This window comes from Octopus bimaculoides, chromosome 4 (assembly GCF_046866305.1).
Source record: "Octopus bimaculoides isolate indiv1 chromosome 4, ASM4686630v1, whole genome shotgun sequence".
Classification (NCBI taxonomy): domain Eukaryota; kingdom Metazoa; phylum Mollusca; class Cephalopoda; order Octopoda; family Octopodidae; genus Octopus; species Octopus bimaculoides.
In genome coordinates, this window is record NC_142931.1 from 52,897,039 (window position 1) to 52,923,826 (window position 26,788).

The 26,788-nt window shown below is 32.9% G+C and overlaps 1 protein-coding gene across 8 annotated transcripts in view; it reads right to left on the minus strand.

Moving 5' to 3' along the window:
- Positions 1 to 3,017: 3,017 nt before the first annotated feature.
- Positions 3,018 to 26,788, minus strand: part of LOC106868732 (uncharacterized) — a 117,768-nt gene continuing 93,997 nt past the window's right edge. For 3 of the 8 annotated variants that reach the window (XM_014914129.3, XM_052967057.2, XM_089350707.1), the window contains exons 4-9: positions 23,953 to 24,093; positions 20,142 to 20,276; positions 17,826 to 17,960; positions 8,562 to 8,711; positions 7,001 to 7,147; positions 3,018 to 5,212 (exon numbers count right to left, since the gene is read on the minus strand). In XM_014914129.3, the coding sequence (XP_014769615.1) occupies positions 5,085 to 5,212; positions 7,001 to 7,147; positions 8,562 to 8,711; positions 17,826 to 17,960; positions 20,142 to 20,276; positions 23,953 to 24,093 (836 nt within the window). In that variant the 3' untranslated portion in view covers positions 3,018 to 5,084. The remainder of the gene's footprint in view (positions 5,213 to 7,000; positions 7,148 to 8,561; positions 8,712 to 17,825; positions 17,961 to 20,141; positions 20,277 to 23,952; positions 24,094 to 26,788) is intronic. The other 5 variants (XM_014914130.3, XM_089350708.1, XM_052967058.2 and 2 more) reach the window with 3 other exon arrangements.

Here is a 26,788-nt window from a genome sequence, read left to right on the forward strand (position 1 = left end):
GGTTTCAAACGGGTGATGATAAAGGACATCAAGAAATAGGAAGACACAAGTTAAAATTGACGGCCACATTTATTTCTCCGCTAATAGAAGATACAGCAGACTGGTACACATGAATAATTCAGTTGATAAAAATACATTGGTTTTTCGTGCAGCTTCAAGATGATGTCCTCGGGAAAAACACAGAGCATGGCGACAAAAATCTCTGCAGACAATTCTCTCCTCACTGAGAAAGCATAGCGGAATAAAATTTGCTCTATGCCAAAGATCCGAACACCATCGTGACGACCCACCCCACTGAAGAAAACAGCGAGAAAAGGCATCTTTAAATAGTTAAAGGGTAAGCTCAAAAAGGAGCGGTCTGATTGGATGGCTTAAAGCACCCAATCGGCACGAACAAGTATGGTCGTGTGACCGCTTGCAGAAAGGTGATGGTCTAAAATGTGAGTACTTAAAAGTAAACTGTGAACATGCTTGCTACAACTGTACAAACGCTCCTACACCCTTATAGATGCTTTTTGTAATATTCGTATTGTGTTGGTGCTTTGTTTGAGGGGTGCTGATTGTTTGAGCGTTGTTGATTGTTTTGTGCTGTTTTGCAGCGGTTTTTCAGTTTGTGCTTTCTCTCTGCGTGTGTGGAGAGTCGGCCGTGTCAGTGGCGAGGAGTGTGTATTGTTCAGACCTTGATGGGTCTGAGTTGTCTTCGGAGGAGGAGGAGTTCGTGCGGGCGATGGATGAAATGGACGGGTGTTTGATGGAAGAAAGTTTTTCTGGAGCGTCGGAGGTCGCAGAAAGAGGCGTGGATCTGTCAAATATGAAAGGATGCGAGAGGGTGGAATGCAGGGAGGGTGGTGATGTTAAGTTGTCACCGCCCCGGAAAGTATTGGAAGATGTGGAGGGGAAAGCAGTAACATGCAAGGTGTATTGATGGAAGGGAGGAGGATTGAGAGCGTTGCGACGTAGACGATGGAGAGAGCGTTGGGGCCCGTCTGGCAGGATGTAACGTCTTGCCAGAGAAAGCAGATACGGAGCGATTGTCGGTGAAGTAGTCCTCCTCATTAGAGGTGCACAAAGCTGTGGATATCGGCACGAGTCCAAAATTCGTTGCTGGATGGAGTGGGGGGGGATGAAGTGCAAACCCCCTACTGAGGAGGGGGCGCTCCACCTCAAAGAGGGGAAGATCCGGAGGAATGGTAACAACAAACTGAAGTAGAGAAGGGGTGGCGGGGATGGTGGAAGCCCAGGAGGGAGGGGATGGGGGTATGTGTGTGAGAGGTTTGGAGGGACGGGGGTTTGGTGAGTGTGGGGGAGCGTATCAAGGAGGGAGAGGGGTAGTGGCATCGGGTGTGATAGAATGGAGGAATGAGTGGAGTTTACATTGTTTGGTGTGAGCGAGAAATTGATGAAAGAAATGATTTAAATGAATTATGTAACGTAACATAGTGTTTGCATGGGAGGGCGACTGAGAGAAGAAGATGGAAAAAGCAAGAGGGAGTAGGCGGTCGATGGTGTGGATTTTGGAGAGATTAGAACGAATGATGGCGTGCATAAGGCGGTAGGATGTAGTACGGAGTGTGAGTAGGATGGTTGTAGCAGAGTGGAGAGTGGGGTGGAAATGGAGGCGGAAACCCTTAGGGATGAGGTGGTGATGAAAGCAGCAACTGAGAAACGAAATGTGACTACAGAAACGAGTTTTCCTGAAATTTAGTAGGAAAAGGTTAATAGAAGGTTGAAAGCAGCAGAAAGGTGTTGTTTTAGACAGTAGTGGAGGTGGAGGAGAAAGGGTTTATATATATATATATATATATATATATAATATTAGGGACAAAATCCAAAATTACAGGTAAAAAACTCAATTAAAATCAATTTATAAAAAATTAATATTAAATTGAGCCTTATAGATAAAGTATATATAAATATATATATATATATATATATATATATACACACATACATATGTATCATCATCATTAAAATGCATAGCAGCATTTTGTCTGTCTTTATGTTGAGTTCAAATGCTGCCAAAGTCACCTTTGCCTTTCATCCTTTCAAGGTCAACAAAATATATACCAGTTGAGGACTGGGATCGATGTAATCGACTTACCCCTCCTTCGAACTTGCTGGCTTGTGCCAAATTTTGAAACCAATATTTCATTACCAGTTTTGTTTGGATAATCAGAAATACTTCATACATTTTATTAGTTTTACAGGTTTTATCAAACTTGCTGCTATATAGAGTTACCCAAACTTTATTCTTATAAATAATATCTGCTGTGGAAACTTCCTTTCTGTCTTAGCATCTCTACTGGTGAAACCAGACTTTGCTGGAAGCATACAAGATCTATGTCTATGTTGATTTGGGATTTATACTGTATGGGTATTTTTATTTTCATATTACTAGATTTATTTTATTTCTTCCAGCTCACTGCACTACAAATTCCCAGATATTTGTACTCATATGAGCACTACAAAACAAGGTCATTCAATGCAGTTGCTAGTTTATGGTTTGGTGTAGATTCCACTCTGCATCATCTTCAGAATTGTGCATTATATTCAAATGCAAGTTATTTTTTTATTTTATCTTTTATTTTTGGAGGAAAGGGGTGTACATTTTGTTAGTGAATGGGAAACTGTGTTGCTACATAATCTAATTTCCTTGAAAATTGATTTTTTTTTTTTCATCGCTCTGTTGATTCTGATGTCAAGTGGTTCAATGATATAGGACAAAGCACTAACAAGTAACATCATTTTCTTTGTAACTCTCATTAAAAATTGCTTACATTTTGCTATGCAAGTAATTATAGAATGCATTTAGCAATGGCAAGAGTTTCTTAGGAGAGCTACTATGTATCTTACCTCCATGATAATAAGAAACTGAATACCTTAATTTAAAATTATTGATATTTTCTTTTCCAAAGACATTGTTGATTTTTCACTTTCCTATTATGCATATTGATTGTACAAAATTTAAATTAATTATAGCAAGAATGAAATGCTCAAAGAAGAATAGCAGCAAGACAAAGTTTTAGGAAACTGTTTATTAGGAAAATCAAAAAAAAGCAATAAAATTGTTACAGTGATAGATGAGCTGCTAAGTTATAAAGTGGAAGCTGCAAAGTTACTCCTGATTACAGCAGATTAGCAAAGCAATTTGTCTTCATTTAAAATGTTTCTTCTTTCAAATCAACACAATTCATACTTTTCTTTCTGAGCCAGTTTGACTCTCAATGGAGGTTTTCTTCTTCTTAAACATTTGAATGGGTAGAATGGAAACCAAAGGAATATCAGAAGAAAACCAAGAGACTTTCAGAATTGAAACATTCCAAATAATATGACAGATCAACCATATTTTTAAAAGTCAAGGTTACTATCCCCTTATTTCATGTTATGCTGAATGAGTTTACCACAGATATTTTCTTTAAAAAGGATGGCAGAATTAATGAAATAAAATGATACAAGTCTACATTTGGACTGAAATTAAACACATGCACACTAAGATATATATGTATAGGTACATGTGAATATATATATATATATATATCTATATATATGTATATATAAATATAGCTATGATTATATTGACAAAAACACATATGAATGTAGCTATGTGTAAATATGTGTATATGTATGATTTATATACAAACACAAAAAGCAATGTTTATTTTGATTTTAACATAAATGAAAAGTAAAACTGAGTTTATGGGGAAATAAAACAGAATTTCAGTGTTACTACTATGACTGCTGAATGTGTTGTTACTTCTGAGAATGGCAACCTGTAACTGAAGCTGATAGCAATAGATTTCTTTTAAATGAGCCTACACTTGATTGAAGGAATTCAGATTATGCCGAGATTGTCTGAAAGTTGTAGCTTCCTCAATCGTATACATATATATATAAGCATTCCAAATTATAGCTGTTAGTGTTCTGATGTACTGTTTTACTAATCAGTAAACTCAGTAACTGAACTTACCTATGATTATTTTGTTAACCGTTGATGACAAAAGCTATCTATAACACACACACATATATATATTGATATAGATATATATATGTGTTAGAATCAAAATGATTGCAAATTGTGATTGTCTACATTTATGGCAACCATCAAAAGCTTGGTTAATAACTATGACACCTTGTAGAGGTTGTCATCAACATTTATTGTTACCTGTATGAAGTGCACCTTTACTGCTATTATTATTATTAATACTTATTTTAATTACAAATACCAATAGCTGATTGTCACCATCTCTTCTCACTGATAACAGCTTTGAATTAACTTCATATATCAACACCAATGCATACTGAATAACTGAACATAACATTATTACCAGACAAAGATTATACAGCTTATCTTTCTAGTATGATGATTAATACATCAACAAACAAAAAATAAACTCAAATGAAAATTGAGAGCTATAGAAATCCAAACTAGCCCTCATTTTTAAAAAAATATCTACGGTAAATCTTACAATGAATATTCTTGACTATTTTACCAAAACATGTTCTCACTGGTCACTGTCAACAACAATGTCTAATTCTTTCCATAATCGTTTTAGATTCCGTTTTCTTTCCAAACCTGTCATTCATATTTCTGTGATTCCTTAAACAGTGCCATTGGCAGAAAAGACACTTTGTTCTGTCTGAAATGCTGTCAATTAATCTCTAAAGGCAACTTAACCAGTTAATCAATTCATTTTACACGCAGTTTTATCTTCAGTTAACTTTAAATGTTATTTTCTTAATTGATAAAATCAAATAAAAATATAAGACAGATTTATTTTAAAAAACCCAGATTATATGGTATCCCAGTAATTGAAATTATGTCCTAAAACACATTTAGGGTCTGTGTACTATCTTTTAATATTATAACAAACAAAAGACAAAGGATACACATAGGTGAGGCAAATATTACAGACATTTCTATAAGTCTATATAGCCAAAGAAGTGTAATAAAATTACTTTATTTTGATTAAAGTTCATTTGTTAATTATACTTATACACAAATGGGAGAAAAAAAAAAGAAACTTAAGAAAATGCATTAAAAAAAATCAAGCAATTTCAGAAGACCCTATTTCCTCTGAAAATAATTAACAACTTAATGTCTTCACAGCACGTTTCATACATTCTGAGTCACCAAACTTCACATCTCTTTTCTTAATTTTCACTCCATTTCTGCATGGACCAAATTCTCCCCATGGGCCAAAGAAGCAACGTTCTGAAAAATACAAAATTCGTACAATATTAGTGCTTAATTAAAAACTCATTTTTATGTGCAAAAATTCTTCATTCACAAGAACTATTTTACAGAGATCACACCATGTTAAATAAGGTCTTTGAAAGACTGCAATCTAAGGAATGAGAAACTTTTGTAGAGCAAGAGGTGAATTGCTAACATAACTGAACTGAGAAAAATAGTATGTTTGCAATTATATGAACTGTTTTGATCATAATGCTTAAACAGGAGTTTTTTCTGTCTTCTCATTTTTTTTCCTTTTTTCATGACAGTTTTAGAGACTTCTCAAGTAAATGGTTTCAAAATTAAATGTGAGTGAAATTCGGCCTAAAGCAAGGAGTTTCCCATCCCATTCTGAAAATGTTAATAAGAAGAGCAATCACCAAAAAATGATAAACTGTTATAATAATGAATGCAGTTGAATGATTTGTCAACATTTCATACTTACAATGGTTATAATGCTATTTGAGTCTACTATTAAATCATTTTGCTTCACAAACTACCTTTCAAAAGCACCTAAAAATCATTTCACAAAATTCTTTCCAAACTGTTCACTGTAACAGGATATCTCAACATAATCATAAATACATTTCATCCATTAAAAATTCTCAAAGAATAAAATATCTATCCTGCAATTATTATAACATACAATATGAAATAACCTTATGTTGTGCTTGTATCAACAATTTGTGAAGGTGCATGGTTTAATGGTTAGGGTATTTGGCTCCTGATCATAAGGTCATGAGTTCAATTCCTGGCAACATATTGCATCCTTGAGCAAGACACTTTATTTCATGTTACTCCAGTCCACTAAGATATCTATCTTCCATGTAAACTATTCCTATTGCTAAATTTTTAAGTAATTTGTTGATATGGCACTGTCAGTAATGACAATAAGGGTTCCAGTTGATCTGAGCAGAACAGCCTGCTAGTGAAATTAACGTGCAAGTGGCTGAGCACTCCACAGACATGAGTACCCTTAACGTAGTTTGTATCCATGAGTATGACACTTTATTTCACATTGCTTCAGTTCACTCAGCTGGCAAAAATGAATAGCACCTGTATTTACAAGGGCCAGCCTTGTCACACTCTGTGTCACACTGAATCTCCCTGAGAGCTACACTAAGGGTATACGTATCTGTGGAGTGCTCAGCCACATGCACATTAATTTCATGAGCAGGCTGTTCTATTGATTGGATCAATTGGAATCCTCATTGTAACCAACAGAGTGCCAATGTTTATGTTAGAAGAGCAACAGAATGTAGAGTATTTATTCTATACAGCTGCATACAGCAGCTTCCAAGGTAAATCATTCATTCAGAATATTCACACATCACTAAATTAGAGGAAACATGCATACCAAGATACTCCACATAATGCTAATCACTGCAAAATGAAAATAGGACCTGTTTTCAATGCAACAAACCAATTCAATACTGGATACAATGGTTTCACTCATAACTTCTGCGACAAAAATTAGCTCCTGATCATTTCAGCCATGTGTCACTTAATCAGTCATGATTAAGAAAATATTTCAAATAAAATAAGTGAAAAAGAATAAAATATATTTCTTCTCATATCAAGCCTAAAATAAACACTGCTGCTGCTGCTGTTGCTGCTACTACTACTACTACTACTGCTGTTGCTGCTGCTACTACTACTACTACTACTGCTGCTGCTGCTACTAGTACTACTACCACTGCTGCTGCTGCTGCCCCCGCCACTACTACTACTACTACTACTACTACTACTTCTTCTTCTTCTTCTTACCTTTTCCGCCTTTCTTGCTGCAAGACTTTGTCACTGTTTTAGTTGCTTCACACACTGAACCATCTCCACTCTCTAGTGTCATAGTCTTGGTACGAATGTTGCTTGTTGTATTACAAGCACTCCAGTCACCATATGAATATTTGCAACCTAGAATTTCAGTGAAAAATCAAAATGAAAAAAAAATTACTTATTACTGTTACATCACTTTAGCAGAGTTATTTCTATTTACATAGTTATGGCCAATTGGCACTAGAAACACTAGTTCCCTTCAGATCATCAACTTTTGGCACATCAAATCAGACTAGCATATAAACGAAAGATGAAAAACTCCTTAGGGTATTAGGCAAGTATCATAATAACAAACCCATGTGCTTCAGTTTAGAACACAACTCAATTTCCATCTCCAGCCAGAGGCAAAAAAACATTCAGTCTACAAGAATGGGACTGGCATCAAAAATGAATCTACCCATAATATTATGTACTAAAAATGTTAAAATGTAATAAAATTTAACCTTCTGAATTGCAAAGAAGAAATATTTGAAAGATAGATTTTCATTTTCCTTTTCTGTTTTCTATGCACTATGCATATTATAAGTAAGTATTTCCAGCAAGTTTTTTTTTTTATATAATATAATAATGATTTAGCATATTATAAATTATTGCCACAGACTTAATGGATCTTTTATCTTTTATGTTTCAGTCATTAGACTGCGACCATGCTGGGGCACCATCTTGAAGAACTTTTAGTCAAATGAATTGATACCAGTACTTGTATTTTGTTAATCCTGGTACTTATTCTATTGGTCGCTTTTCATCAAACTGATAAGTTATGGGGATATAAACAAACCAACACCAGTTGTCAAGCAATGGTGGAAGACAAACACCGACACAAAAACATTTATATATATATATATATATATATATATATAAACAATATATGAGTATATGCATATATATGTACATGTATGTACATACCTTCATCTACATGTACATATAGATACATATCTGGGTACATGACATTGCAAAAAAACAGACAAAATGATAAACAAGGTACAAAAAACAAGCAGGCCACATAGAGAACATATCCTTCATCAGCTGCCACCAGTAAAACACTGGTGTTTCGAAGAGTTAGGGCAGGACGCATCGTTAAAATGGATCTTCCCACGAACGCAAATTAAATTTTTTTTTCGTGGAGGATAGTGGCGGACAGAAAACAATGTATGTATTTATTTATGTATGTATCTTTACAACAGATTTCTTTCAGTTTCCGCCTACCAAATCCACTTACAAGACTTTGGTTGGCCCAAGTCTATAGTAAAAGACACTTGCCCAAAGTGTCACACAGTGGGACTGAACCCAGAACCATATGGTTGAGAAGCAAGCTTCTTGCCACATAGCCATAACTGTGCCTATTAAAATATCAGAAATGCAATTTTGTGTCAACTAAAATTGTGGTGGCATATATGTAATTCATTAAAAAGTTCAAAGTGAGATATAAAAGTAGACAAGAAAACCTTTATGTCCCTCAATGCTTGTAAAAGTGAACAGAAATGAAACATACCTTTGTTATTCACATTACCCTTGCACTGCTTAGTCTGTGGCTTGATGGCTGGACACGAGCTGTCATTTGGGGCCTTCAAAGTTAGTGTTCGGTGTTTAGTTTTTGTAGCTGGGTCACATTTTGACCATGCTCCTTTGTTATATTTACAATCTACAAACAAGAGGAAAACAAACTAATAACAAAAGTTTTACTCATCAGAAGTAAAGTAGATAAACCAGAGAACGTTTAGTTTACTGCTCCTAAAACTGGGACAATTAATGCTATGAATACAATAACAATAATGATACCAAGAAGGACCTTCTATGAGTTAAACATTCTCACAATTATGAAATATTGCTATATACATATTTTAGTAATTAATATTTAAGTGAAGCACAAACAAAAACAAATAAATTTTTTTTTTTAATGAACAAGAGCTGATATATTTATTGTTGTGGATGAAAAGAAAACAAGATAAGGCAATATTTCAGACAGTGATCCTTCATCAAAAAAGAAAAGATAGAAAAAAAATAAGGAAGGAAAAAAAACCTGCTGTTGATATGAATCAACATTTTTTCTTTCCTGCCCCCGCCCCTTTTTTTTTTTTTTTTAGTTTTTCCTCTCTTGTCTTAACAAAGGATCATTGTCTGAAATCTGTGACTTATCCTTATTTCCTTTCATCCAGAGGATTAAATACCATGACTTTGTACTGTTGTTCTTATTGCTTCTCTTATCTTTTTTTTTTCTTTTTGGTTTATTCTTGTTTGTTTCTCATATGAATGACATGGCTGTGTAGTTAAGAAGTTTGCTACTCAACCACATGGTGCCATGTTCAATACCATAGCATGGCACCTTGAGCAAGTGTCTTCTACAATAATACAAGGTTGACCAAACCCTTGTTGAATGGAACTGGTAGATATATATTTGTGTCTCTTTGTCTTCACATTATGTGCTAGTCATGAAAGGGTGTCACTGTCTTACAAACAGCGTTATTCATTTCTAATATTCTGTGAGAATATGTCTGGCCATGGGAAGATATTACCTCACTTGGAAACAAGTGAAGGTTGACAACAGGAAGGACATCAAACCATAGAAAATTTGCCCCAATAAACTCTGTCCAATCCATACAAGCATGGACAAGTGGACATTATGCTGATGATAATTATGTTCAGTGATGAGAGTGGGCAGTACTCATCACATTTTTCAGTGGTTCAAAACTGTTGTGAGGAATGAAAACATCCTCAAACTAGAGGCCTGGCCTGAATGCTTGCAAAAATGTGAACTCTGTGAAAAACACCCAAAGTAGCAAGCAGTAGGTGATGAATTAGGTCCACTTTCCAGGTAGGTCGCAGCAAGATTAGAACTCAGAATGCTAAGAGCTAGAATAAATGCCATAAGGAGTCATCATGTTCAAGGAGCTGACAGTTCTGCTAGCTGACTGCACTAGCCTGGTACTTAAAGTATCTAACTTGGAAGGATGAAAGAAGGTAAAGTTAATCTTAGTAGCTTTTGAACTCAAATTACTAGAAGCATTTTGTCCAATACTCTCATGATTCTCCCAGTTCACTGGCTGGATATCAGTTACTGCATCAGTGCAGTAATTGATATAATTTAGATATGAAATGTTGAAAGAACTTCATGAACTCTTAAACTTCAGTCATTTCCAACATGTTGAATTCTTTACAAAAGTATCTCATTTTCTAGAGTAAAACTGCTTTCAAATTTTGGCACAAGACCAGCAAGTTTGTGGGAGTGGGTAAGTCAATTACATCAATCCCAATGTTCAATTGGTACTTATTTTAATAACACTGAAAGAATCAAAGGTAAAGCCGACCTCAGTGAAATTTGAACAAAGAACATACAGACGGATGAAATACTACTAAGCATTTCTCCCAGTATACTAACAATTCTGCCGTCTCACCACCCTTTACTATAGTAAAATTGCAATGCAACTTACATCAACTTTATCATCAGCATCATTTTATATATATTTTATATATATTTTGAACTCTTATAAAGAAAATGCTGTTATAAGGCCCTGGCTCTACACCATCCAAACACAATTAGTTATAATAATAACATCTCTCCCAACTATATCAGAATATTGACTATTTACGCAAGGGTCAATTATAAGAATCAGTAACTCAATCAGTGATATGCAGCAATCATATCAATATGAAATTAGAAATGCATGTAATGCTGGTAGTGGATTCCACCAAGAAGTTAAAGAGCTGCCAACAGAAGATTTAACATTGGTAAAGAAGTAATATGCATTACAATATCCATTCCTCATTGTGTTGTGCTGGCTTATGTACCTCAATGACCCCAAAGGCTTTGTTAACTGAGTACAAGACCCTGTAGAACCTCTTTTGCTGAACAGGTCAAAAAATAGAGGCCAGACAAATATGGACCACCTCTTCCTAGAGACAAATATGGATTTGTGTAGGGCCAAGACTCCTACCTAAGAAAAAGTAAAGCTACAGAAACAATGATGACAATTCAAAGCCATCAAGCCTTGGAAGAGGACAGCCCAGAATCAAGAACAGTAACAATAAATGAACACATACATTCACATACGAAACTGTTCAGGTTGTAACACCAGTAGCAACAGAAAAAAACACAAAGAAACCATTTGAGTAGTAATATCAATAACAACATATGTAACACTAACAGTTAAGTAAAAACAGTTGAAATAGTAACACTAATGTTAACAATTCTAGTACAAGTAGTAACATGAAATAATATTTTAATAAAAGATATAAATAGCATTATGTGTAACACAAACAGTAAAATGAATAGTTCCTGTTATCATAGATATAGCGAAAAAAATAATATTAGTGTATACAAGTAACAACAGCAGTAACAGATGTAACACCAACAACAACAACAGATGTTACGCAAACAGTAACATGAACAAATAGTTTATGGAGTAACATTGACAAAACAGACAATAATGTAACAGTTCTTGTAGTTACACACAATTGGAGTAACACCAATAATAACAGATGTAACACAGATAATAATGTAACAGTTTTTTTTACAAACATCAGTAACAAAATAAACACGAACAGTAACGTGAAACATAGTTCACATAGTAACACCAGTGACAACAGATGTAACAAATGTTAACATGAGAAACAATTGCAATAATGACATTTGTAACAGTGTCATGAGGAACAGTTTTAATTTTTTGAATGGTTTAGTCAAAATAAAGCGGATGCTTCTTGGATGTTTGTTGGTAGGGTTGATGTTCATGAACATTTTCAAGTCAATGCAAAGCAGGAAGAATATGAGGACATACAGAACTGAAGAGGGTCCTCATTCTATAAGATAAAGATAAGGAGGAAATTGTCAGTGCAGGGCTGGAAGAGTGGGGAGGGGATCATAGTATAGGTCAGAGGTTGCCAAAGGGGGTTCGAGGGACCACCTAGAGGTAGACTGGGAATTATAGGGGTTCAATAATAGCCAAGGGGTCAAATTGGGGTCAGCGTGTGAAAGACCAGCTCACCCAGATGAACTGCTTGAAACACTTAGTCAGCACCATGCTCATCCCTCACATTGATATTGTCAATTTCAATAAAAGATTTTCCAGCATTTTTCACATTTTCAAACCATGAAAACAATTTCATAAAAATTAAAAGTTTAATAATGTATACTTGTACACGAAGTTTTAAATGTAAAAAGTGTGTCATTTTCATTAGAATTTCTTAATTTGTCGTATATGTATATTTTAGCTAACATTTTAATTGCCAGCATCAGTACCCGGTACGCATTTAAAATATAGTATGGTAGGGTAGGGTATTAAAATATTTTAAATGAGGAGGGTGCTCAATGCGGAAGGAGAAGTGGCTAAAGGGGGGTCGATGTGGAAGGACAAATGGCTAAAAGGGGTCGATGGTCGAAAAAGTTTGGCAACCTCTTGTATAGGTGATAAGAGACAATTGTATTGAGTGGGCTTGAGTAAAGACAGTCTGAAATTAGCTAGCTCTAACGAGCTAAGGCTATTGCAATAGTGGTAGGAACATTTCCGGTACAAAGACAAGCAACCAAAGGCATGGACAAGTAAAGCAGTATCTGTAGATTTTCCATATTTATTTTGTGAAGTATATGATGGTTGGAAGTTTAAGAGAATCATGAAATATATAATTTCATTTGAAATTGTATTTTTTCTCAAGGATTTGATTTATCCGATGGTGTCAAATTATACAGGTTGTACTGAAGGTGTAGTTTTAGGAGAGAACATCATCAAATACTATATTCTTTGTTATACACTTGTCACCTGTTCTACTTTGAGTGTTGTTATCTATTATTTTTTAAATTTTTATACATATAAAGAACTGAAAAATTCCAACTATGGAATGAAGCCAAAGATATAATCTATCCATAATTTTATTCTGTTATGGCACAACAACATTAGTAAAGTTTTATCAAATCTTAATTATTTTACTAATGATATAAATCATCATCATCATCATCATTTAATGTTCTATAATGACATGGTTGGATGGTTTGATAGAATCCAAGGAGTCTAAGGACTGCATCATGCTCCATTTTCTACATTGGTGTGATTTCTGTGACTGGGTCATCTTCCCAATGCCAATTTTACAGAAAATATAAATTTTGTGCATAAAATAGATCATCTTAGCTTAATTTCATGGTTAAATTTTCATGTACAGAAACTGTAGTTGAATAACATCATAGATTAGAATCAATAAAAGTAATAATCTATAACTTATTAATTAATTGGACAATATCTCATGCATCATCATTATGTTGTGTTTCCAGAAGGTTAAATAAATACACTTATAGGCTTCCCTATGATTTTTTTCTAGTTTTTTGGAACTTAACTCTACCAGTTAACATAACATTCATCATACCTCTATGAGGTAGAAATAGTAGCCAAATCTCACTTTATCACACACCTCATTATTGTTTATCCATTATAGCATCTATTTTCTTTGTAATGTAGATCCAGATACACTAGCTCTGATAAACAAAACAGGAATGTCACAGCTAAAATGCTTGTCATTAAACAAGGTGGGGTGTTGAAAGATTCCTGGCTTCGGGTAAAAAAAAAATACAGGAGGATCAGTTAATTATGATTTTATGCAACATATTCTCCTCTCAGATTCACACACTTATTGCAGTGGTCCTTCAGTTTTTCTAAGTCCTGTAAAAGAACTTGGAAGATTAGGCCTCCAACCAGGCCTTTCACCATACCTTTAAAGCCAGGAACTTTTTAGCACCCCTTCATATAGCATCTATTTTCTTTGTAATGTAGTTCCAGATACAATAGGCCCAATAAACAAAAGATGGGTGTCCCGGCTAAAATGCTTGTAATCATATGTCTATTGAATCAGGACTAAGATGAAACAATACAGCTTATAGCAGTGGTACAGAAGTGACTTCTATTGGTTCAGAGTCCTTAATAACCATATTGTCTGGACAGTTAAATGCCATGTGCTATTACTGCTCCATGGATACACAACCCACTGCTTCTTTAGCAATTAGGCTATACCTTTAATGACACAACAATAAGACACAATATGGGTAACAGCATGAATATTATAAGAAGCAATCTAGGAAATATCATAAACTATAGAATAAGACAATGTAAGTAGTCAATAACAGAAAATGTAACAAAAACTGTAATGCAACATGTAATAAAGGCTGTAACATGAATAAACAGAAACAGTAATATAGCATGCAATACGTACAATAGTACAGCTATACAAAAGCTGTAAAATGATACAATAATACATGTAGTAGAAGTTGTAATGCAAAATAAAATAAATGTATCATGAATAAACAGGAACAGGAACACAACATGTAAGAGAAACTGTAAAATGATACAGTAACATGTGCAGTAAAAACAACAGCACACGTATTAGAAGCTGTAGTTTAACTAAGCAGACATAGTAACACAACATGAAATAGAAATTGTGACACAACATAAAAAGGAGGCAATGGTAACACAGGTATAAAGCTGTAATACAAAAAACATACAAAGTAATGTGAATATTAAAACTACAACCTTTAGAATGAAGAACCATGGACATTCCACTTTTATAAATTTTCACATTCATATTTTCATGCATAAATTTATAGATCTCCAAAGCTTTATTTCATTATATTAAGGATTACAATTATGTCTTCAGTTTCATTTCATAGTTAAGATTTTCTGAAGCATAACACACCACCACACAAACACCATGGAAAGCAGAATAATATTGTAGATGATAAAACATAAGCAGTAACATATGTAACATGAACAGCAATACAACTGCAATTCAGCTACTATTCAAGTAGTTAAGTAACTAGTAAAAACAGTAATTCTTTTCAATGTGGGACCTAGGAAGAGGAGTTTTCTCTTCTTAGGCCCCACATGAGGTGATGAGGCTCAATATTCTATCCAGTACAACACAGTCATTTGGTTCTGGGATACCTTTACTGGTGCCTAACTTGTTGCAAGCATTCAGCTCAGCCTTACAATTTACACCCTACCCATGTTTTTCCTGTGGACATTGACTTGCAGATATTCAAGCTAGGCATCAGCCATATCAATCTTATAAGTCTGCAAAGGTCATGATGCTTATTTAACATAAAAGGAATTACTATCAGTTTTGACAATAAGTATTCAACTGTTCAATGAACAGGGCTACCTGTTTGTTAAATTAACATGTGAGACATCAGTATGTCTTAATGTAATTCTCAGGTAGAGCCTGCATGATACATGTGACAAGATTGAACTTCTAGATTACAGGTGTAATCCTTGTGATGGATTTGCACACAATTTCTGACTCTCCAATTTCACTCACAATGCTTGAGTTGACTTGAGGTTATGGTAAAAGACATTTGTCCAAGATGCCATGCAGTGGGAACAAACCCAGGGCCTTGTAAATGCAAAGCAAACATTTTAATCATTCAGCCATGGTTAATACATGCAATAACAGTTATAACAATGATTGGCCAAAGAAAGAGTAATGTAGACATTGTGAAAATTAATAACACAAAAAGTATCACATAAAATAACAAAGGAAGGAAATGCAGAAAATGACTAAAACAATAAATAATCCTTTCTTCTGTAGGCACAAAGCCTGAAATTTAGGGGCAGGAAATTAGTCGATTACATCAACCTCAGTGTTTAACTGTTATTTTATCAACCCCAAAAAGATGAAAGGCAAAGTCAACCTCAGAATGTAGCAATAGGTGAAACACCACTAAGCATTTCGCCTGGTATGCTAATGGCTCTGCCAGTTTTCAAGCAGGAATGGAAGAACAGTATTAAACCATCATAACTTGATTTATTACATTTGGATATTTGGCTTCAAATAACTGAATACAACCCAAAATATTGCAAAACTTTGCTACACAACTTCCCTTTTAATGATACTCCATTTTAATAATATTTTTTAAAAACCATAAAAATAAAAATTTAATTGTTAATTATGCAAAATGAATACTAAACATTCATAATGATTATTTTAAAAGTTTAATACCCACACACACTTTGATAATGTGCATTTAAGTGTTTGTTCATTCATTCACTCATTCAGTTAGTTTGTATATTGGTGTGGTGCATGCATACTGTATTCACTTTCTCTCCATTTCTCTTTCATCTTGAAACATATCAATCGATTCATCCTTCCAATCAGACTGGTTAATTTTGTAAATTTCTAGCTGAATCTGGTGTATTTCAACACAACATAGGTAATGAAAATAGTCACCTTGGGAATAGCTGTAAAGCTACTTAATTTTTAAAATAATGTAGCATATTCTAGCTAGTTTCTCATTATTAGTTATTTTATAATTTTGATGAGCTGACCCAATCACATAGCAAGGCAAAATGACTGGCAAACTTAAGGAATAACCTCATTTGACAATTTGCTTCTCTTTTAGCAAGCTAGATATTTGGAAACAACTGAAATGCTAAGTTGAGGTATTCTTGTAATAGCAGATATTTCTAAATAATATTTCTATATAACACTTGCCTGAATTAATGTTTAAAAACTTTAATCTTTTCCATAGCAACTCATCTAAAATTGCCCCTGGTCCTACAATACAAACCATTTGCTTTAAAATGAGTTAAAAACCTTCCATCAAAATTTCATGCAAATTTATGCTCCAAACACCAGCTTAATAACAACAAAGTTTATTTGACTAAATTCTTCTTTATTTTCAAAATTAATCAAAACAAAGGCAGTATATTTCATTAAAAATATAATATTGAAGTGGGGTTAAACATAATCAGATCATATATTATTGTGTACATGTAATGCACATGACAATAAAAGAAACTCTATGTGATTTAGCTGCCATTTCTAGCAGCTAAATCTAGATGGTCTTGCAAAGAATGCCTTTGATCATAGGCCTACCTTGTCAAGGCAGATCTGGGATTAAACAACCACAACAACAGCAACAACAGCATGCTAGCAAAGAAAATCAAATGCATGATGATGAAAACAATGATGAAGATGGTGATGATGATGATGATGATGGTGATGGTGATCATGACAATGACTACAACTAAGAATCTGAGTTGTTAGGAAAATATTGATGAAGACAAAATATTACATTGTTAGCTGAGATGAGTAATGGACTATTTCCAATGACGTTGAATGAAAAAAGTTATCTTCACTGAAAGATTAATCTATCAATAAAAATAACTATTATCAATAAATCCAAGAAATATCTTGATTTATTCCTTTAAAACCACTGACAAAAGGAAACAGATAAAGGAAATTTCAGTTTGATCTAATAACTTAATTTGAACTATGATAAAACAGGTGTAAAAGCTTAAACAAAAAAAAAAAAGCTACAGCTAACACACTCACAAGCAGGAAAGACTGAGTAACAAATGCCATGCTTTTGCAAAATGTTTACGTGTTCATATAGCTGCATGCAGACAGGGTCACTCTCTGAGCTCTCTTGCCCTGGACCCAGTAGAACATCCAGTGTTTGATAGCTAGAGAGAAAGACAGAGAGAGAGAAAGCTACACCAGCATTGTGCTGGTACTTCTTTTCAATTAATCCTTGTAAAGATGAAAGACAAGAGCACCTTGGCAGGATTTGAACTCAGGAGTGCAGAGAGTTAGAACAAATATCACAATACATTCCAACCAACCCTCTAATAACTCTGCCAGTCAACCACCTCATAGAAACAGGTGTAGGGTTTAGTAATTTACAAAAACTATAGCAATGCAAGGAAACTCAGGCATCAACAATAACAAGTGCTGATAAATTCAAGAAAAATTTAAAAAAAAAAGTTAAATCATATTAACTCACTTCGGCGACAGGACTTGCTTATTGTCTTTTCCTTTTCACAGCTATTTGGATCCCCTCGACGTAAAGTTAGAGCACGGACCTTTTTATTAGTGACAGGGTCACAGGCAGACCACTCACCCTTCTCATATTTACACTCTAAAATCAGTAAGGATAATTAATTTCAACTGGAATAGGAATATTACAGAAATTTAATGTTCTGCTATAAGTTTTCAAATGCATACAAGTTAGATTAGAAAAAAATATATAATGGAACACCTCGTATAACAATGCACAATATCACTTTTTAGTTATATGCATTGGCTAATTATAGTCAGTGATCTGAGAAATTCTAAGATTATATCTGCTTTTGTTTCAACACAATATCAGAAATATTTAAGGAAATAATACTTTTATAGTATGCTGTATATTGCTATATCACTTCTAAAAAATATAAGTATAGAGATTTTTATTTGAAGTTCTAGTTTTTACAGATTACTTCATCAAAATGATTTATTTGTAAAAATATCAGCAGCAAGCTCGATTCATAGATTAATTTCTATTAAAACTGACAAAAAATTTTCAGTAATTTTTTTTTCTCCCTTAGCTATGAAGTCAAGATTCATTATAAAGCTGTCAGAAAACAAATTGTTTATATTTTTAGAGTCAGCTTAAGCTAATGAATAAAACAATTTTTTTACTTCATGAATAATAGTTTGGGATGTATAATTGTATGACTTAGCAGAACACAAATAACATATCTCCTTTTCTGCTGAGTATTTATCTTTATTTCATCACTGAAATGATAATTTCTTTTAGCTATACTTACTGGGGCTTAATTTTATTTTATCTTATTTATTTATTTATTTATTTATTCATTACCTTAGACTGAACACAGAACACTCTGGAACAGAGAACCAAAGGAAATACTATAAAGCTATTAAAGCTATTCTTTAACTACTAAACTCTTGCTCCAAATATTCTCCTTTACATCCTCATGAAAATAGAAATAAGGATAGTCTTTTTTAGTGTATAATGTATTAATGTTGCCTATTTTGTATGTTGGAACTGGGTAAATATCATGTAATATATTGTATACATGTTTAGTTAAAAGGGAACATCTAATGAAGATTATCCAAAAAAATTATATAGAATACTATCCCTTGTATGATGAATAGGAGGAGGATGAGATGCAGGAAGATAAAGATGGTGATGATGATGATGACAATGACGACGATGATGATGATGATGATATGTAACCCTCATTTTCAGAAACTGCCAACATATATCTGACATAACTGATAAGAAGTAATTGGAGAAGGTAAGGCAAAAAGGTGTAAGTTGGAATGAATTAGGTTTGTAAAATGTTTAAAAGTATGTTTTGCATGGTCATATTCTCTATTTTATTAAATATGATCAATTTTTTTTTTTCGTGATTATTATATCAATGTATAAAACTATCATGGTTGGAGGGAGCAGTTGCTAATATTCAGCTACAAAGCTGGAAATTTTTAGTAGGTATAACAGAAATAAATTAATAATAACTAATATCGTATAATAAATTAAGAACAGTAATGTAAATTACAGTTGTAGAAAATTTGACTGTTTTCATATTATATCAGTGTATATATATGCATATACATACATGCACATATACACACACACACACATATATATATATATATATATATATATATATATATATATATATATATATATATACATATATATGAAATTGTATGTAAATATATATTTGGTCTAGAAGAGGCTGTACCAATGACTTTTCAAGACCATCGTGCTATTTGAGGCCTTTCAAGACCATTGAGCTTGACAAAATTGATGTTTTATGTATAATGAGACAAAGCTAAATTCATTACTGAACACATCACTACGTTACCTAAGTCTTTTTAGTTGAACAGTCTTGAGATACTCTAAATAGAAAGCATGCTAAAACATCAGGTATTTCTCACTGGTTCTCAGTTTACTCCTTATCAAGGACAGAAAATATTTTAGAAGACTAAATTGTAAATTAAATAATATTTGACATTATAAGTACCTGTTTGACATAGAAAAGAGAAACAGATCCATTGGTAAGATTGTTTTACACACACACACAGACACACACACTCTCTCTCTCAAATAGGTCCTTAGATATGCCAGCTCTTAAAGTTGAAAAATTCTGGCAGATAATTCATTTATAAAATATAGATAAGTTTATTTAGTTGACAAGCAATTAAACAAATGGTTTAAACATATTCAGTGGGTTAATTTTGATTGAATCTGTTCATCTCTCTACAAACTGACTCTGTAAAACAAAGGTTTGAAATGTTGCTAACTTACTTAATTTGCATGTTTTTGTTAATGTCTTCTCCTTTTGACATCTGTTTGGGTCTCCACGCCTTAGTTTTAACACCCTTGTTTTTTCATTTGTCTGGGCATCACATTGGGACCAAGGGCCTCGGGTATATTTACATGCTACAAACAAATTCTAAACATTATGGCCATATAAATAAAATATAAAGCATTCATTTAGAACTCCTCAAGCTTAAAAGCTGTAAATTATACAAGTGATTCTGTATAACCGAATATAAATATGAGTCTTCACAAACACACATCCACATGTGAAATGTATGGAAAACCCTATTGGTGTTGGATATTCAGCAGATAAAGTCAATATGTCTTGTTAATCTTAAAACACAAACTTTCTTTGTCATACACATAATTATATTTTCTTTCTAACAAGTTTTTATAATAAATGATCCACATTTAGGGGTTTTTTTTTTTTTTTTTTTATTTTACATCTTTTCAAAAGGGGTACTTTACATATTAAAAAGTATAATGTATTATAAATAGAGCTCCAAAATAAAGTTCATGTATATTCTGACTGCATCACAAACAAACTAACAGTAAAAGCTAAACAAAGATTTAAAAAAAGAATAAACTCTAAATTTGTGAGAAAGAGAAAAGAAACCAAACCAAAAACAAAAAAATAAGAACAATTATACTAAACTTAGAAAGGAGTAATTGTGGTAGGTAAAAACCTAAACAGATTAAAATTTCACTGTTAATCTTGAAATGTATGAAATAAATCAATACTCTATGTTTATATTATCTTCCACATAGACATCACCAGCTCTTAGTACTGTACAGATTTCTTATATATTATTTATTCCGTTTATCTAAACATAGCATACACTCAGTAAAATTATAATTCCCTTTGCCACACTCAGACATCATATAGAACAAAGTTATTTATAACATTCACTAAAACATTTGGAACTGTGTTTCACCACAAACTGAATGGTAAGATTTCTCAGAAATAAACATCCCCTTTACATTGAAATTGTGGCCAATGAGAGGATGATGATTCAGTTTCAAACATATATCATTAACCATCATAAGATAGTGCAACAATAAGTTCTCTTTAAAGGTTAAATGGAATGATATATTTTGTAATACTGACTTGTCTTTTTTTTACATTTTTATTGTCTTTTCAAATCCTTCATACGTTTACAATTTTTTTTTTACAAATTACTTGCTCACAGACTTTTATTGAATCAATATCAGTATCATTAATGTCCTTTTTTGCTATCAATCTCCAAAGGGAGAAAATGTGATTTGCTTCAACACTCAGTGACCTTTGTGCAAGGAGTCAACTTGAAGGCCATGAGCCAGCAGCCTCTCCTGACAAACGTTCAGCCAGATAAACATTAACAACACAGCTACACCCATTATACCTTTTGATCAATTCAAAAAGATTACAGTATTTCAGTCTAGTTTTGACTGTATGGATTCCAAAACCACTAGAAAATATGCTTCCTTACAATAGTTTTGCTTATCATCCAGATATATCTCCAGGATATGGTATCCTCTACATTAGTTTTAGGAATATAGCATACACTTGGTAAAATTATAATTTTTCAGATTCTTGACCTCATCTTTAGAGCTGAAACATTTCTTAATACTTACATCTTAAGCTACTTTATAATCAGTTTGATTTCTGATTGTCATCAGGTTTCTTACTCCTGGGTATATGCATAATACAGGACTAGATGCATCAGTAGCCAAGCAGATAAAACCATTACTACCCATGCTTTAAAAATCAAGGTTTATTTGCACATTAATACAATGTACATATCCAGGAATAAGGCACCTAATGATGATTAGAGATCAAAACAATTAAAACCTGGTGTAGATGAAAATATGTAAAATAAGGTTTCATCTTTACAGATGATGTTGACAGTCTGAAAAATGACAATCTTATTAACAATAACTCAACTGAGGCATTAAACATTTGATAGTATATACTAACATTTTATAATATAAGTTTTTTTTTCTATAAAATGAGACTCCTAATTCAATTATTATATGACTCAATACATTCTGTATTAATATCTATGAGAATTACAAATCTTTTGGATGGAATCGAATACTTGTATGAGTTAATCTAATAATCCTTTCTAATATAAACACAAGGCCTGGAATTTGGGGTGAGGAAGTAGGTCAATTAGATTGACCCCAGTATGCAACTGGTGCTTAATTTATTGACCCTGAAAGGATGAAAGGCAAAGTCGATGCCGGTGGAGTTTGAACTCAGAACAGAGCAACAGACGAAATACTGCTAAGCATTTTGCCCAGTGTGCTAATGATTCTGCCAGCTTGCCACCTTAAGAGTTAGTCTAATAATAATCCAATACTTGTACTAATCACAAGATCAATCATATTTACTCTCACAACTAGAGACTGGACCAAATAAACTTGATTTGATTCTTTGTTAATTAGGATAAATACCAAAGTATTTTTAGTATGAAATGTTTGGTGTAACATAGTCTAGGAGACATTTATTTATATGTGATAACTTGTCCATTGGCTCAACAAAGTATCAACATTGCAAGACAGGTCAATTCTTCCACAACTGCCCTTGCATGCTTCCATAACTTAATGTCATTAACATTTATGTATTCATATACACATGTACATACCGCAAAATAAAAACACAAAAATAACACACAAATAACACACACACACAGAAGATAAAACTCCTTTGAGTTATCAACTATATAGAAGACAAGACATATTAAGAGATATCATCTAAACAATGATAGTATTGAGTTTCTGGAGTCTTCAAGCATTAATGATCTTTCTTGATTACTATAGATATGAATGGTTAGAAGAAAACCAATTCTTCTTTTTAATTAATTGCTGGGTATTTTGCTGGATGATGTTCAAAATTTACCAATGCTAACATATTTGTGTCAAGGCTGATAGAAGTGAGGCAGAAAGATTTCTGAATATCATAGGTGTTCTGTCACCCTTGTTCTCAGTTTTCTAATAATCACCTGCTTAAAGGATAGTAATGGTTGTCATTGATAAGTGATACATACTCACACATTACACACACACACACACACACACACTCAGAGACATATGCATATATATATATATATGCATAAATATACATATATACGTACATATATATACACACACACACACACACAACACATTTATATATATATATATATATATACATACATATATATATATATATATACATACATACATACATATATATATATTTGTACATTCACACCATACTCATGCACACACCCACACACTCACACACACATGCATGCAGGAGGAAGAAATGAGAAAACAGATGCAAATGGAGAAATATTTGCCAATGCTGTCATAAAGTGGGAATACAACAGAGCAAAACTACTTTTCTGATGATGCAAAGCAAAGTTTCTTGGGTTCTGACCAAATACTTTTGTAATTAAGTCACCATTTTTCTCACTGTATTTAAAGAAGAGGATGGTAATCTTTTATATATTTTTATGAATAAAGGATTTAAGAATGACTGCCGTTGTTGTCTTAGTAGATATATAAGTCCATTTGCAGTTACAATAATAGAGTACAACAAATGTACACAGCCATCATCTACAATGTACAATTACAAAAACATCTATGCAGACAAAATTATAATAAAAAGAAGCAATATATAACTACAGTTGCAATATACAACAAGTGTATGCAACTAAAGTGAAGTTATTGCATGCAGCAACAGTTATGGAATTTTCTGTTATCACATTTTTTTAAAATTAATTTTTTTGCTGTAGATTTTACAGACTAGGCAGTGAATTTAAAAACTTACCCTTTCCTTGTTTACAACCCTTAGATTTTATTCTAGTTGCAGGGCATTTCTTTGGATCACCTTTCTTCAACATCATTGTCATATTTTTGGTGCTGGTGTTGGGATCACAAGCAGACCAAGTCCCTTTCATATACTTACATTCTGTAACAAAGGAAAGAAATAGAAAAGTAACTCTTACACATTGGACAACATTATATATTGCAAGATATCAGAATTAGATGAAAAAATCTTAACAGAAAACATCAAAACATCACTTGTATTGTAACATTCTTTTCTACTCTAGGCACAAGGCCCAAAATATTGGGAGAGGAGGCCAGTCAATTAGATCGACCCCCAGTACACAATTGGTACTTGATTGATCGACCCTGAAAGGATGAAAGGCAAAGTCAACCTTGGTGGAATTTGAACTCAGAACATAAAGACAAAACGAAATGCTGCTAAGCGTTTCGCCTGGTGTGCTAACGTTTCTGCTAGCTCGCCGCCTTGTACTGTAACTTTAAAACTACAAAGCACTAAGGAATGCTTTATGTAGATGCTTGACCTACTAAAAGCAGTTGTCAAATTTTCCTTAAATTACACATCACTCTATTTGAAACGGATGCATTGCTTCTAAACATAAACTATTATCTTAAAAGTAGAAAAGATGCATTGGACATTGTAGACATACAAAATAATAGGATGGTCATAGTAGGAGCACATTTCAGTTAGGGTTGACTCGGTTTGAACAACAGGAAGCCTACTTTAAATATCAGACCAAAACAATTACTTCAACATAGGGGTACATATGATTGTGATAATATCTTTGCTCCTAATCAAAGAAAATTTAATAAATTCTTTGGATACACTACCTTATGTAATTCTGGAGGTCATTAAACTAAGAATCAATTATATCACATGATTACATCTTGTGACTACTTACTTTGTAGTTACAGAAGATAGCATCTATGCAACTGCTGGATCAGTTACAAATAGCAGCCAAACCACCCTCAAGTAATAGGCTGTTGTCTTAAAGAAAGAGAGAGGGTGAGAGGGAATGAGAGAGATAGAATTTTAGTCCTGGATAAACAAAATTAAAGAAGGGTCGGGATTAGAACAGTTTTGATCATAGTTCTGTCTGCTCAATCAAAACCAGCTTAGAGCTAAGTAACTACTTAGTTTACCACTATAAAATGTCAGTAACAATATCAATATATATGACACCTTTTCCCTTAAAAACATAGAGTTGATTCTGCTTAATTACTTCTGTAATTGAAAATCTCATGCTATCAACAGAATTTGCAAGATAGGTGATAAATTACAAGATTTCAGTGTGCTGTCAGTAGTAAAGTATTGTGATATTTCACACATATATTAAATACAGAAGAAAACAAAAATAAAATTTTATTTACAATACATTTTATGTAAACATAAATTACTTATCTTACACCCAGTTCATGCTGTTTCTTTGATATATTATTGGTATGACAATTGCTTTACTTATCCCCTATGAGGTTTTTTCAGTTGCTTTTGATATTTTTCAATTACCCATTCTTAACTTGACAAAGGTTTTCACCCGATTTGAATTACTCAGTGATAACAACTTAGGTGATGCAGAAAAATTTACTGGGTCCATCACAGATTGAAGTAGTTGATAATGAAAACAAGATAACATCGTTTGACTAAAGAATATCTTTTGGCAATATTTATCTACAATGAAAACTTATCTATTGAAGAGTTTTATTATACTATTAGAAATGAGATAAAATTCACTGAATGAGTAATGTGAACACATTTCATTTTTTAACATTAGTTACTTAGGTGTTGCCTTCTGTCATTCTAATTCATCATCAAAACAGAAGCTTCTAGAATCACCTAATTCATCCTAAATCAAATATATGTTCAATTTTAGCATACATTGAGCTAAATGTTTACTCAAAATCTGAAAAAAAAAAAAAAAAAAACTTGCGTAATTAACTGAGATTGGCATCATTAACTAATGTAAATGACATTGATTGATTAACTGAAAGTTAATTGTATAAAATAAATTTCACATAGCTTCTATGTTAAACCAGTGTCTCTCATAATGATAGGCTGGGAAGAATGAAAAAAGAGATGGAGAAATTTTTGCATTTAGTAAAACTGAGATGGTTTTAAACTTTTAAAACTTGTCCAATACTATAACAAAGAAGAAAGAAGTATATGGATGTAAGCTCTATTTTATCTTCTCGTTACTAAAGAGGGTGGAGCATAATGTTTCCACAATATTTTGGTTGGCTTTTATTCTGTTGTTCTGAGAACCATGGTTCTGAGAAATGGCTTGGTATTTTGAAAAAAAAAGCAATTAACAAACTGATGAAATTAATCAGAATTGCTTGTACATGTTCTGATAAAAAGTTTTTAGTTGATATAAGGATATATTTTATGGCAAAGTAGTTTTAAATTTTTTTCTTTCCTAAAATTTCATTTTTCCATTCTAGCATGGCCAATATTATATTATTAGAGTAAATAATTTTACAGTTAGCTGTTCTGGGAGTGGCACATTTTTCTAGCTTGACTTGATCAAGCAGATTAAGGTACATCACTAAGAAGTGTAAATGTTATGTATTTGATCTTCAAAAGTGGAAACTTACAGATGTACCAATCTTAAGAGGATTTAAACATAACATATACATAGAAAGGTCACTTTAAATTAGAGACATCTGTAACATGTTGCTTTCAAGAGTCAGAATGTATAGATTTGAGAATGTAGTCAAGCACAGTATATATTCTAAAGTGGTGTTAGTAGATGGGTAGCTATAGAATAAATGCAACTGCAGTGAAGTAACTTGATACCTGACCTACTTTAATATGAAAAGAT